Source organism: Patella vulgata, chromosome 7 (assembly GCF_932274485.2).
Source record: "Patella vulgata chromosome 7, xgPatVulg1.2, whole genome shotgun sequence".
Classification (NCBI taxonomy): Eukaryota; Metazoa; Mollusca; class Gastropoda; family Patellidae; genus Patella; species Patella vulgata.
In genome coordinates, this window is record NC_065885.2 from 15,802,926 (window position 1) to 15,818,036 (window position 15,111).

The following is a 15,111-nucleotide window of genomic DNA, read 5'->3' on the forward strand; positions in this document are numbered from 1 at the left end:
GTGTTATCGTCCCTTTAATGTAGTTTTGTTTGGCTAATGTGTTCCGTAATCAGACCATTACAGAGAGGAAATTTAGTTGTCTATAACAAAAGTGCAGGTGACGGAAGGGTCCGTTCCCGCTTACCCGGCAACAATTTTCTAAAAAGTATTTTTTTTAAAGGGTTTAAGACAACATGAGGATGCTGCTGTCTGGTCTGGAATGAATGGTGGAATATTTCTGTTATTACACTCCTTCTTTTATATACCCAAAAATATATTTACTGATCCATACATTCAATAATACGACGGGGGTTGGGAGGCCGAATGATTTAACGCGTTCGCGTTAGATCGTAAGATCTGTAGTTTAAGTCAAGTGGCGTGGTTTCTATTTCCCGTCTGTGCGTGACAAGGTGTAGGGTCGCCTGTCCAACCTCGTGGGTCCCCCTCCTGCTAAAGACCCCTTAGCGCAAGCAAATTATTGAAATAAAATTGAACCATATGTTAGTCCTGAAATGATCTAGTTTGTGTCGAGTTTACGTTAAACTTGGAATAGCTGTTTATTATGTGAATCTGACGGGGCGTTGCAGAAATAATCAATTTAATTTGTCGATATTTTGGACCATGATATCTAATTATGTCAAAATAATAAAACTTGGTTCATACTGTCATTGCATGGATACCTCTTGTTGGCCAAGTTCCATAATGGGATTTTTGGCTCACGTTAAGCAGAATGAAAAGCAATTTGATTGCTCGCCATGCTTTTCAAAACTAATGAGTGTTATCTATTTATCTTTAGATTGAAGCGTGGGACCATCAGCCTCACTGTTGACTTGTTATTAAGACAGACGGTTAATTCTTTTGATTACATATTTATTTATTTTGAATCCAATAGAATATCAATATACCGTATCGCTTCTTGAACACTCACGCCCCTGGTTGAACATGCTCGTACATGTATTTATATGTGTAACAGATTGGTGCAGAAACCTACGATGTTAAACCGAATGTCATTTTGATTAATGTATCATTAGCCCGGTTGGTGTAGAAATCTAGAACGTTAAACTCAATTCCATTGTTATTAATGTAGCACTGGTTGTCCAAAACAAAACTCTTGTTCAGCTTGTCGTTCATCAACAGAACTTGACATTCAGTCAATCCGTATATTTATTATATACATGGTTTGAATTACAAATCTCAAAGAAGTATTACAATCTGTGGTATTAACTAATGTGTTAATGTATGTTTTCCGGTTTAGATAAGAGATTGTTTGTCTACACACATTCGCTTTCTACTGTCAAATATCTGAGTAAAAGGTCTTGATCCACACGATCCAGTATAAACCGCTCGGTTACCTTTGCAGACCACAAAATATGGACTCTCGCTGCGATCCTTCCATACGTTCAGACCATCGGGAAGTCCTACACAAGAAGGGTAACGAACTGAACAAGGTATGCAGTGTGATGTCCGACATTGATTGATCATATAATCACCTGAAAGAAGAAATCATTTATGAACTTTTAACTTTTGAGGTATAATAGAACCCGAAACATATATAATTCATTAGTTATGCATCTGTCCGTAAAACAATTTCTGCTAGTTCAAACATACGGATATAAAATACATTTTAAATGACATGAAATGGGATTTAACGTCCTACTGTTCTGCTCCGACTGGGCTAATGAAGACAGGTTTACGCCATACAGTACGCTATGAGAGAAATTTTGCCCGGACAGCGGGGTTACGGCCTAGTCTTATATCGAATTCCAAGGGTTCGTTTTAGTAAACGCCAATGTACACGAGGCCTCGTTTTTTCGGCCCATATGAACGTCTATAAGTTGCCCTTGCCAGGCCCACAGATCTGCAACACGCCGGAAAAATCCGACGAACGTTCTCAGCCAACACCGGAATCCAACACAGGACTTCCGGGTTAGCGAGCCAACGTCTTACTCACTGAGTCACCGTGGCTGCCAAATACATTTTATCATCCTAAGAGCGATCACCTTATAATCAGGAACTAGCCGAACTGTACGCAAAGTCATAATATTTTAGGTGTGTGAAAGGTGACACATTTTCTTCAATTTCCTAAAACATGTCAAGAATGTAACTTATAGTTTCCTCATAAAAACGCCCTCCTGCGGATATTAATATATTTCTGGTAAAATTATTTTGAAAACATTATCTAGAAATAAAGGAAAGTAATATTCAAAAATAGTTGATATTTAGCTTATAAATTGAATATGGGATTTGGAATATCACCTATCAACATGCTGTATCTCGACTTGAAGCAAATCGATGTGCCAAGATTTGTACTAGACTTGACTACTTATCTCCCTTGAATTTCCAACCTTCGAGAAAAACTTCCGTTAGTTCCACGAAACCTGAATTCTCTTCAGATCTATTGACCATTTGCATATGTTTGTAGCAGTATGTCTAAAATCATACGCACAAAAATGTAAACGTATGGTCTGTTATAGTCTTGGCACACACGTCCTTATTAACAAACTGCATGATTTACATCTACCAGTGGGTATGGCGTTATATCATTAACCTCCAAGCCCAGGGTTCGACTTCAGTATTTGCCAAGAAAGACCCTTGGGACTTTCGGAATTTATAGCCAGGTCTCCTCTTGTCGGTGGTTCAAATGGTCCATCCGTGTATCCAATGGCGTGCGCATAAAAGAACCCTTGGCAGTTCGAATTCGTGTGACGCGTATACAGTTGTGTTAGCCCGGCTTGTGCGGAAAACAAGGACAGCTGTCTAGTCGTTCGGATGGGACGAAAAACCGAGGTCCCGTGGACAAATTGGCGTGCACGTAAAAGATCCCTTGGCAGTTGGAATTCGGTATAAGAGTAGGCCGTAGCGCCGCTGCCCGGGCCAAATTTCCCTCATAGCACACTGTATTGCGTATGCCTGTCTTCATTAGCCCAGTTTAGGAGCAAAACAGTAGGGCGTTAAACCCCATTTCATTTCTTGTGCGGAAAAGTTGGAGGTAAAACCTTATTTCATTTGAATGATATACATTACAATTGGAATTCAAATAAACGTTCTGAATGGTTTATAGTTAGAATATAGAAATCAATATTCTGAATACAAAGATACAGCCAAAATGACAAAGGAAATAAAATGGGATTTAACGGCCTAATGTTCTTCTTCGATTTGGCTAATGAAGTCGGGCATACGCCATACAGTGTGCTATGAAGGAAATTTTGCCAGGACAGCCTACTCTTATACCAAATTCTAATTGCCAAGGGATCATTTAAGTGCACCTAGGTTTTTTGTCCTATCCGAATGACTATACCTTACCGGACCCTCCGTCCAGCACCACTGCCAAGGGGGGACCACACTGGAAAATCCCGATGAACTTTCTCGGTCAACACAGATTCGAAGACAAGACCTCCAGGTAAGCGAGCCAACGTCTTACTAAATGCGTCGCAACTTGAATGTCAACTTACATAAATTAAGATGCCTTGATTTGATTATAAAATATAAACTCACACTGAGAGAATGGTTCTTTACGACTGTCGCACTGAACCATACTATAATGTTCACACCGTTTCCGTTGTACGTTATACAGCTGAGGGTATGGACATTCCTGCAAGTTATCTTCCCATCCCAATTCCATGGCCGATTTTGAACAATTGTAAAATTGAGCACAATTTGTAGGATGTGGTAAAAGGGATGTTGAAATCGGTGGACAACGTTTTTGTGCCCATTGTTGTGTTCTTCCATCCACTTTAGAACCTGGATAATAACAGGACAACCAAAATGTTATAAATAAAAAAGAATTGTGGATTATTTCGATTGTTTTCTGGAATATGTGAACTAGATTAGAGATTAGTACTGACTGTCAAAAGTGAAATACTCCATACTTTAGGAAGTAGCCAAAATTAGGTGGGCTTAAATTGGTTTAAAAAAACAGAAAGGTATTCTTATTATTAAACCGTGTGGGGGGGGCGAATGGTTTTTGCGCTCGCGCTGTATCATAAGATCTGTCATTGAGTCAGCTGGCGTGGTTTCGATTCCCCGGCTGTACGTGTCAAGAAGTAGGATCGCCTGTCCAACCACGTGTGTTTTCTCCGGGTCTTCCGGTTTCCTCCCACAAGACCCGTACGCGCAAGCGAATTATTGAAATAAAATTAAACCATATGTTAGTCCTGAAATGACCTAGTTTGTGTTGAGTTTACGTTAAACTTGGAGTAGCTGTTTATTATGTGAAGGTCTTGACTAAGCATTATCTGACGGGGTGTTGCAGAAATAAGCAATTTGAACCCCATTCCTCTCTTTCTTATTAAACCGAGATGCATACTAAGTAAATTTACTTACATGTATCGTGTTTTGAATGTTTAGGAACACAAGAAGCTGTATAAGGGTCATACACATTGTGCTGGCAGCTATACTTGTAGATTGAACCAGATATACATATATAAAACATAGAACAATCTCTCGGATCAGGGCGAATATCCCGAGAAGATCTCTGGACACATTTATAGGAAATAACTGTTGGTAGTAGAAGTAACGTCAGCCATACAAGTTTCCAACTGGGTTCTGCCATTTTTATTAGATCTTAAAGCAGGTTCTTCTTTAATAGGTGGTGTCTGTGGGTTTGAAATTAAAAGAAGTCAAATTAGATCTCCGTGTGACTTCTTACACATGGAGGTACTATCAGAATTGGATTTTACATCCAATGGGAAAAAACACATTAGGGTGGGGTGGGGATATAGCCAGGAAATGTGGTGTTCTAAAGTCAAATCATGCAAATGACGGGAAAATCATAGTTGCTACATTACACAGTGGCAAGGAGCTGCGGTGGCTCACTAACTAGGAAGCCCGGGGTTCAATCCCGGTGATGGGCGAGAAAGTTGCCCGGAATTTTCCAGCATGGTCCCCCCTTGTCAGTGGTGCAGATAGATGCACGTGGAACGAAAAACCGAGGTTCTAGGTACACATTGGCGAGCATGTAAAAGACCCATTGACAGTTGAAAGTCTGAGTAAGAGCAGGCCGTAACCCTGCGGTCCGGGGCAAATTTCCCTCATATGCCAAGTTTTTATTAACCTTGTCAAAGAAAAAAAAGGACGTTAAACCCCATTTAATTTCATACACATGTAGAGAGCAAGATACGGGTCGTGTTTATTAACGCAATAGAACAGTGGTTCCCATCCTTTTGTTGGTTACGACCCCATTCCAGAAACCAGGCATCTGAAGGGACCCTTCGAAGAACAAAATCACCTTTTACTATGAAACAATCATCATTATTTACATTATTGTTTAACTTAATTGACAACTTATTGTTTAAAATTTTTACGCCGTTATAAAAATTGAGGAAGGATGATTGACAATGTGCCAAGAGTATAGATCAGAGATTTGTATGCTTTTCATGAAACGTAACATATTTTCAAATGTTTCAGAGTAGTCCGCCACGATACCACGAAAAGTGCTTGGCGACCACAGCTGAGGTCGCGATCCCGAGGTTGGAACCCAGGCTATAGAATATGAAATGTTAAATTTACGGGCAATGAAAAATTCGACGACCTTTTTTTTCTATTAACGTTTAGAGAAAAAATATAACTAACTTATTTCTATGAGATCCACACTGCCCGAAAAGTATTTTCTCGTCTTTTTCTTGTCCACTGCATATGCCCGAAAATATGCCCGAAGCTCTCTTATGATAGGTATGACCGAAAAAACGGTATTGCCCGAAAATAGGTATTGCCCGAAAAACGGGCATCGGGCCGGAAAGCGGCAGAGGAAACTAGCAGTAAAACGCGTTTGCGACCGTCAAATATTCCAAAATTTTCTTGGCGGGTCATTCGCCTCTCAAAGAAAACCGGTGCCGCTGTCTATAAATCCGAAATTTTTCGGGCATTTCTAGTTTTGCTTCCCTAACTGTCACCGAGCCCTAAAAAAACACTAATTTTACTTTTCTTGTAATTGAATATCACGAATTTGTACTGAGTTGACCAGGATTAAAACATGTCTGGAGCCACTCTACTTTGTGCGACATTTTTCAGGCATCGATTATTATTTGTGAATGCAGATGCAACAGTCTAATTGGATGGTTAGAATTCAGAGTGGGATTTCAGTTACAAAACCATTGGATACTTTTGGAGTTGCTTACACGGGCTAGAATAGCAGAAAACGCATTTACGGTGATTAAATTTTCAAATTTTTCTCCGGGAGGGTGAGGCCTCCATATACCGCGCGTCGATTGATTGGTTGTTTGGAATTCGAGTCAGAAAGGTAGGCTATATTGGACCAAATTGAAGTTACTGTATTCACAGACTGGAATAACAGGAAAACGCGTTTGCGGCAGTTACATTTTCAAAATTTTCTCCCAACGGTCCCGTCTTCGTTGACTGTAAACGATTGATTGGAATTCGAGTCAGCCACCTTAATAAGGCTATAATATATATTCGACCACTTTGAAGTTGCTTTGTTCACCGGCTGAAATAGCAGGAAAACGCGTTTGGGACAGTTAAATTTTCAAAATTTTCTCCTAACGGTCCCGTCTTCGAGGACTGTAAACGATTGATTGGAATTCGAGTCAGCCACCTTAATTAGGCTATATTAGACAGCTTGAAGTTGCTTTGTTTACTGGCTGAAATATCGGGAAAACGCGTTTGCGGCAGTTAAATTTTCAAAATTTACTCCTAACGGTCCCGTCTTCGAGGACTGTAAACGTTTGATTGGAATTCCGAGTCAGCCACCTTAATTAGGCTATATTAGACCACTTTGAAGTTGTTTTGTTCAACGGCTGCAATAGCAGGAAAACGTGTTTGCAGCCGTCAAATATTCCAAAATTGTCTTTGGGGGAAGGGGGGTATACAAGGTCGCTGCTGTCTGTAAACCCGAAATTTTTTCGGGCATTTCGGGTTCTGCCCCCCTAACTGTTATCGAGCCCCTACGCTTATGATACAACGCGCACGTGCTATTCGGCCACCCAAGCCCCCTTCTGTAGATAAATTATGAATAAGGAAGCAAATTTACCTTCGAATTGTACCATTAAGTGCACTTCACAGCATTTACAGCCGTGTGTATGTCCTCTTCATGCAGGAAACTGACAAAATATTTGAACGTTTTGACAAATTTATCTAAATCACTTCTTAAAACGTCATGGATATGGACTCACTAATGAAGAAGGTGAGGCGTATGTTACGATGGCCGAGCCTTTATAAATAACTGATCATCATCTCCATTATCATTGTACATGATGTCGAGCAGCTTGTTAAACAGGATATATAAAACAATAAACTGATGGCTGATGATTAATGGTGCTTTCTACTGGTAAACTAACTAGACGAAGATAATGGGCAACTCTTGTAAAACAGTCACCAGAAGACGTTAAACTATCTTAAGAAAGGTCATTGTGGTTTTTACAAAACCGGTTGGATAAATAAAAATGGATCTAATCAGTTTTTTTTTTGTTTTTAGGTGTGTGTAATGTGGTTTCCTTGATTGATTTGCGCCCAAGAATACATATTTTACTCTTAGGATATATTTTCTAACTCAACTTAAGTAGTCTGTCCATGAAGAACCAGGGATAAGATTTTAGGTTCGGTTTCAAAAACGAATCTAATTTGGGATTCTCGGCTTTACCCTCATCAAGCACATCATAAATGCTCCCCTCCCAACTAAAAAGCATACTCCTCACATCATTTGCTCAGTGGAAAGAAAAAAAAAACTTCGTCTGTAACGAGTGGTCTGGCGTTCTGTCATCTGATAAAAGAAATTTTAGCAGGGTGAAGTTTATAAGGGTGTGTAACTGAAGTTGAAATATGAAATAAACATGCGTTTGTCATGCAGGATGCACCCACATCTTGTAAAGGATGGTCTGAGAATAAGGAAAATCAGTTGAGCCCACCCTTTCATTGCCCAAGTACTTGACGTCGAATTAGAGATAAATCTGTAGTCTCTATCCAGTTCACAGGGAGTTCCCAAAGAGGGGTAGCTATGGATCACTGAATTATCTACAGGATTCGTCCTCTCATGGCCCCCAATGCCAATACTAAATTTTAAATAATTATGTTAAAACCTGTTCAACCTCTATCGCATTCACAATTTTTTCGCCAGGCAGGATACGCCCACATTTTGCAAGAGATGGATAGAGAAGAAGCTAAAAACAAACAGTATTTTTTGTACAATCAGGTGAAATAATCCAGAAAGTTAGGGTCTGAAATGCGCAAATATCAAAAGGCACTGAGATCTTTGGGATATTTAGATAGCTGTGTTTTTCTTCATTTAGTTTGAGTCATTATTATGTCTATGACCAGTCTCTGTCTACCGTTGTATGACTTTATATTTTGCAAATTTATTTAGCCAGGTGTGAAGCTATTTTTTCAAGTGTTCCAAGGTGTGCCGTTGGCAAAAAAAAGGTTGAGAACCACTGCTCTAGAGGGTTCACAACCTTCGTATTACACATACCTTTACACAATTTGCGGCCATTTTGTCGGGCAGTTTCATATTGATTTTCCAAAATTCGAATTCAACCTTCATTATAGTGGAATGGTAATATATTTAAACGGTTTTCAAAATCAGAAAAAAAAAGTGTGACCTCTAGAGAATCCTCAAGCTAAAAATGTGTTTTTTCTAACAATCAGGAGCCATAATCCAGCAAGTTACGTTCGGCTATGCACGATAATCAAAAGGAACCAAGATCTTAGTGTGTAATGGTGATATATTCACGTTGTTTTTTTAAATCGGTTAAAAATTGTGACCTCTAGATGGACTGCTATTTTTTGTACAATCAAGGGCCATTATTCAGGAAGTGGCGATCTGATACGCGCGAATATCGAAATGATGGATTTAGTTACACCGTCTTGATTACAGTGGAATCCATATGTAATCAGGGGGGCTGGATTTCCTTACATGGGTGGTCACAGGATCATAGAATGTGCTGTATTTCTTATTCATAGTAATCATAGGGCACATTCCCTGGTCCAAACATCACAATACTGTATCCGGCTGTATCTATATAGGTATGAAAGGAAAGGAAATAGAATGGGATTTAATGTCCTTCTGTTTGGTATGTAGGCATGAGTAGACATGGCAGCGCCTAAATGTATCAAAGCCAGGTTGGCAAATTAGATCAGTCAGCAACCGTTTACTAGATCCGAATTCCGTTTTTTGTCCAAATGTACAATTCAAATCCAATAATGAAGAAAACAACAAATATGTCATATTATTAGTATTTATGCCTCATTCATACATATTTAATTCTTAATTGGAATATTTGATATTCACACAGATAAATGCTTCAAAATATTTTACCAAATCAACAGAACAATTTCCTCAGATCAGAAAACAAACTTCATAACAAAACAAATACTGTTCTAATCAACAAACCATATTGTGACCAGTATAACTTCATGATACAAATGAACCTGTAACTTAAACGGTCTTGGTAATGTTAAAATCACAAAAATTTTATTTAAAGTTCATTACGGTCTTTCATAAACTGGTCAATCATCCTACATCCTGAATTTTATCCAAAATGTTGTCAATATTTTAAGAAATTATAATTCTGTGAATGTGGTCAAGAATCGACACCGAAAGTAAACATGAAAACAATTACATACAAATGATATATAGATACCCATATCAGTATTGCTAATATCTGCACCAAAAATGCCACAAAGAAAATGCAATTTCTGTCTAATTTAACAATGAGATGCATTAATAAATCTTTAAAAATCAAGATAACACAAGAAACACTTTTATATTAAAATTTATGAAATATATATCTGTCTGCAACTTGGATTAAAGCTGTTTGTATAAATACTTCTTGATTCAATAAAAATAAACTATAAAATATATGCTTAATAAAGTTTTTGGATCTACAAAAAAAAGGGGAGGAAATGTGAAAGAAATGTTGGTATAAATTTAATACATGTACATCTGAAATTTTAATTTTCTTTATAAGCTCATGATTTGGTTGACAGCTTTAACTATACTTGAACAACCAATTCCATATTTTTCAATAAGCTCTGCACTCTTTCCACTTCTTGGAATTTGATTGACAGCAAGTTTACGCACAATTATATCTCGACATTCACTAACTGCGGATGCGACAGCACTACCAATTCCGCCTGAAAAACAAAAATTGTAAATTATATAATGGGATAGTAATAAAACATATTTTCTAATTGTCAAATTCTGATTTGTTTTAGATAATTCAATGTAAAAGTGGCCATTTAAACAGTTCTATTAAATCTCATTTGGTTTTAAAAGTGAATGGTGCATTCAAGAATCCGAACAGGTCTTTTCAATCTTTTACTCAAAGGTTGTAAATGAAATGAAAAGGGGTTTAATATCTGACTATTCTGTACGAACTTGTCTAATGAAGATGTCAATATACGTCATGAAGTTTGATTCGGGGAAAATGTTGAAATGAAATGGAGTTTAACGTCCTACTGTTATGTTCCGAACCAGGCTAATGAGACGGGCATACGCCACACAGTGTGCTATGAGGCGAATTTTCCCCAGACAACGGCACTACGGCCTACTCTTCATATCAAATTCCAACTGTCAAGGGATCTTTTACGTGCACGCCAATGTGTACATGGGACTTTGGGTTTTACAACCCATCCAAACTACTAGACAGCTATCCTTGTCAGGCCCTCCCGTCCTGCATCACTGACAAGCGGTAGGGAAACTCAATCTTGTCTTGTGCCTTCCGGAGCCACGGTGGCTAGGTGGTTAAGGCGCTGGCTCGCTAGCCTGGAGGTCGGGTGTTTGATCCCTGCATTGGCCGAGAAAGTTCATCCAGATTTTCCGACGTGGTTTCCCCCTTGTCAGTGGTGCAGAACGGAGGGCCTGCATGACAAGGACAGCTGTCTAGTCCTTCGGATGAGACGAACAACCGAGGTCCCATGTATACATTGGAATGCACTTAAAAGATCTCTTGGCAGTTGGAATTCAGTATAGAAGTAGGCGATAGTGCCGCTGCCCGGGCAAAATTTCCCTCATAGCACACTGTATGGCGTATGCCCGTCTTCATTAGCCCAGTTAAGGAGCAGAACAGTAGGACGTTAAACCCCATTTCATTTCATTTCATGTCTTGTGCCTTCCAAAACCAGCTCATATTCATCGTGCTGGATGTTGCTGACATGTTGATTAATGTTATCTTACCTTCAGGGTAATGATCTTCAACTGTAATGATTCTACCTCCTGTAGCTCGAGCATTTTCTATGATACAGGCTGCATCAAGGGGCTTTATGGTGAAAGGATCGATAATTCTTACATTGACCCCGGTCTTTGCCAACTCATCAGCAGCTTTGACAGCTTCAAATAAAGTTACACAAGCTCCAATAATGGTGACTTTATCATCAGGACTCTGTCTTATCACCTGAAAATGGAGTTAAATCGAAATGAAATAGGATTTTAACTTTCTACTGTTCTACACAAACTACACAATAGTTACTTTAACATCAAGACCGGGTTATCACCTTAACCAGAGCTAATTTATAAATAGATTTTAGTAAATATATTTTGCCAACCTATTATAACTTGTGTTTAAAACAGCACATTGCAAATGAAAAAGATCTGATTCAGAGATCTGATTTTGGTCTCTTGATACAACCAAACTGATAAGCAGTAAATGTTTGCTTGGACACTACTATCACTGAAAGGGATGACATCGGAGTGAGTTAATAATCTCTAAATATTAAAAATTTTTTGTATGTCTACAAATTAAATTCTAAAACAATATATTTAATTATTAAGATAAAAAGTAAATATATTTTGATCATAAAATATTTCCTATTTAATGTAAATATGTATATAAAACAGTATGGGAAGGCATAAAATAAGAATAAGGCCCAATTTCTGCCTACATCAGTTTGCATTACTACATCTGATGTAAACAACGAACGTGCGATCGAGGCAGTACAAGGTCAGTCATCTTCTACAGAGTTAAAAGAAGGCGTTTGCATTGACGCTGTATATATGACCTTACTACACAAAAACTTACATTTAACATACATTATGCAAAAGATAAATCTGCCTATTGCAGGTCTTTCTTTAGACCTGAAATGTTATCTAAATTATTAATTAGACATTAACTAACTTATCCAGACCATAATCAACTCTCGATGTCATCATGGCTTACTGGATTAGGATCCGATTTGCTGCTCAACTTTTATTCACGATTTAATCATGAAATGAATAATCGAGACTATGTTATTATTGTACAAACTTTAGTAATGATAATCGAAACTAGGTCCAAAATTGAATCGCTAAATTCTCAGTTCAGATTGGATCAATTTGACTGAAATTTTCAGCAAATTCCGTTTACATCTAATCCAGTTTTTAACTATTAAAGTGAGAAGTGCCAGCTCTTTATCTAATCTCCTGTAATGTATCTTTAATTGGACACTATATAATATTTATTAAGAAGATTATGGGTATACTCCATTGAGAAAATTTAATTCAGAAACGTTCAATCAATTGCATAAACACAAGAATTTCCAACGACAAGGCGTGCACAAACTGATGATATTATCTTGACCAATCACCTCAGCTGAAACTTTTGATTTATGTCACAATTCTGTTCATAATACATCTGTTTTCGGGAATGACACAACTGCAATCCCTTAATTTTGAATGTTCTGGACTGACAATCGAGCACACCATGTATCAAAATTATGTAAGCTCTTAATAGGGGTAGAATATAATATATATATATATCCCTTCGATCACATGCGCCAAGACTACGAAAAGGGGTTTTACCTTAGCTTTACCAATTTCAAACTTTTCATTCTGGTCATATAATATTGGAACATTAGGTCGACTGCTTCTAATAAAGCAAATTCCTTTCGTATTAGCAGCTAGTTCTACAGCTCGTTCAGTAGAGACAGCTTCACTTGGATAAAATACAGTTGAACCAGGAATACTGGCAAACATGGACAAATCCTCCAAAGCCATCTGAGATGGTCCATCTTCACCTGCACAAAATATACAAAGTTTTTATTAACCCGTTAAGCATGACATTTTTAAAATGTAAACTACCCCCTATTGTGTAATTAATTTGACGAAGTGACGAAGAACTATGTACTATGTTCTAAGAATAGGTTGGGGAAAATACCTCCAAGGCGTTATATTACGCCCTACACACAGTGAGTGGCAGTTGTCCAGGAAGTAATATAACGTACTACACATGCTGGAATCGTGGGGGAATTCCCAAGGGATTCCCCCAAGTGACGAACTATGTTCTAAGAATAGGTTGGGGGAAAATACCTCCAAGGCGTTATATTATGCCCTACACACAGTGTGTGGCAGTTGTCCAGGACGTTATATAACGACCTATACACTTAACGAGTTAAAGATACATATATGTTCCTTCCATCACAATTGTCATGTTCTACCCACAAAACTTATTTTGATCTGAAATGTTATAAATCAACAGGAGTTAGGAACTTATAAACACAAATTGCATAAGCACCAATAAAGCTAATAAGGGTTTTGAAACAAACGCAAGACTTTTCAAAATAAGGTCCATAAATGCAGAAGAAGCTCCATACTGCTGCTCATGTTAGGTCCTAATCATCCAAACAATGCAAATATTGGCTGATAAAAGGTGAAAGTAATCTCATGTCACAAGGGGAGTTATCTAACCTACACATATGAAGTTATAAGCAGTAGTGTTGGCGGTCACTCCATTTAGTTAAAATATGACAAGGTTGGGTATGTCTGCTCTTTCTGGAGTCCTTGGCACCACTTCTCATTTGATCAGATCTTTTGAATAGATTAAACCACCTGTAAAAGAAACTCAAACTTTACCTATAGAAACACCAGCATGAGATCCAACAAAATTAGCATTTGTTTGTGAAATGGCTCCCATTCTAATTTGATCAAAGGCTCTACTGAAGAAAGCTGCGAAGGTACTGAGGAAAACTACTGCTCTGTCCCTGGTTGCTGTTCCAATTCCCACACCTACTAGATTCTGTTCAGCAATAAAACATTCTACATACTGATTTGGTCTAATGTCCTGTAAATTACAATACATCTAAGCTGAATCTCTTGTCTCATTAGCAATGTATTAATATATAAAAAAAAAATTTAAAAATGGAATTCAATGGGGTTTAACATCCTACTGGTCTGCTGTGGGAGACATTTTGCCGGGTCAGCGGCCCTACAGCCTACCCTTATATCAAATTCAAACAGCCAACAGACTTTCTAGTGCACACCAATGTGTACACGAGACATCAGTTTTCCATCCCATTCGAATGACTATACGATGTCCCTTGCCCCTCTGTCCTATACCAATGCCAAGCAGGAACCAGGCTGTTAGATCCGAATGAACTTTCTCGGCCGACACCAGGATCGAACATGGGACCTCCAGATTGGTGAGTCAATGTCTTACTCACTGAGCCACCTCGGCTCCAACGACTTTTAAAGTGCATGATATATATCAGGAAGATAATGTTGTCTAGATATCTTAAAAGATTCATAACAAGCACCTCTTCCAATTAGCATTCCCTCATAACACGTCAATATGTTCACACCAAAATAGGCAGCAGATTTCACATAACAAAATTTAATATTATCTAACTATGGCAATGATTAATTTCACAAAAAATAGGCAACAGAATTAAAACATTATTAATTCAAAGCTATATGTTTAATTTTACCATCAACTTTTGAGCATAGGTAGAATTTTTAGTATCTCCATCCATGGCAATAACTCGGCTGTTTGCGCTGCCTAATTTAGCAATGGCCTTTCCATATGCCGCTCTACATGCAGTCTGAAACATAGAAAATACTTTGTTAACACAAGATACAACTGTTAATATGGATTCATATTTCTACAAGAATTTGGTTAATAAGATATTCCAGGAAATTTATCTGTGTAGTTCAACGGCCGAGTGCGAGACATTAAATAATATATTGATATTGCACGAGTACGATAGCACGAGTACTATATCTTTATATTACGCAATGTCTTGCACGAGACCATTAAACAACTTAAAATACAGACACTATCCAGCACCATTTCGATGAAATATGTCATGCGGCTCCAATATTTTAACTAGTATAAATAATGTACGCTTGGCACATTGCCCTACCATTATTTCAAATAATGATACCCATCATCTGTATTTAAATGGGATTTAATGTCCATGTGTGTGAGAGAGAGA

General features: G+C 38.0%; 2 protein-coding genes across 2 annotated transcripts in view; both read right to left on the reverse strand.

Moving 5' to 3' along the window:
• Nucleotides 1-895: 895 nt before the first annotated feature.
• LOC126827300 (uncharacterized) lies at nucleotides 896-7,091 on the reverse strand. The gene is made up of 4 exons (XM_050556571.2): nucleotides 6,965-7,091; nucleotides 4,303-4,574; nucleotides 3,475-3,720; nucleotides 896-1,469 (listed from the first exon to the last, which is right to left on the reverse strand). Exons 2-4 carry the CDS (start codon nucleotides 4,529-4,531, stop codon nucleotides 1,231-1,233), a joined length of 714 nt encoding a protein of 237 aa, XP_050412528.2. The 5' UTR covers nucleotides 4,532-4,574; nucleotides 6,965-7,091; the 3' UTR covers nucleotides 896-1,230.
• A 2,059-nt stretch (nucleotides 7,092-9,150) lies between these two features.
• The window catches only part of LOC126828213 (transketolase-like protein 2), a 41,678-nt gene continuing 35,717 nt past the window's right edge, over nucleotides 9,151-15,111 (reverse strand). The window contains exons 8-12 of the mRNA XM_050557850.2: nucleotides 14,605-14,718; nucleotides 13,754-13,961; nucleotides 12,704-12,918; nucleotides 11,105-11,321; nucleotides 9,151-10,062 (exon numbers count right to left, since the gene is read on the reverse strand). Coding sequence (XP_050413807.2) covers nucleotides 9,890-10,062; nucleotides 11,105-11,321; nucleotides 12,704-12,918; nucleotides 13,754-13,961; nucleotides 14,605-14,718 — 927 coding nt within the window. The 3' untranslated portion in view covers nucleotides 9,151-9,889. The remainder of the gene's footprint in view (nucleotides 10,063-11,104; nucleotides 11,322-12,703; nucleotides 12,919-13,753; nucleotides 13,962-14,604; nucleotides 14,719-15,111) is intronic.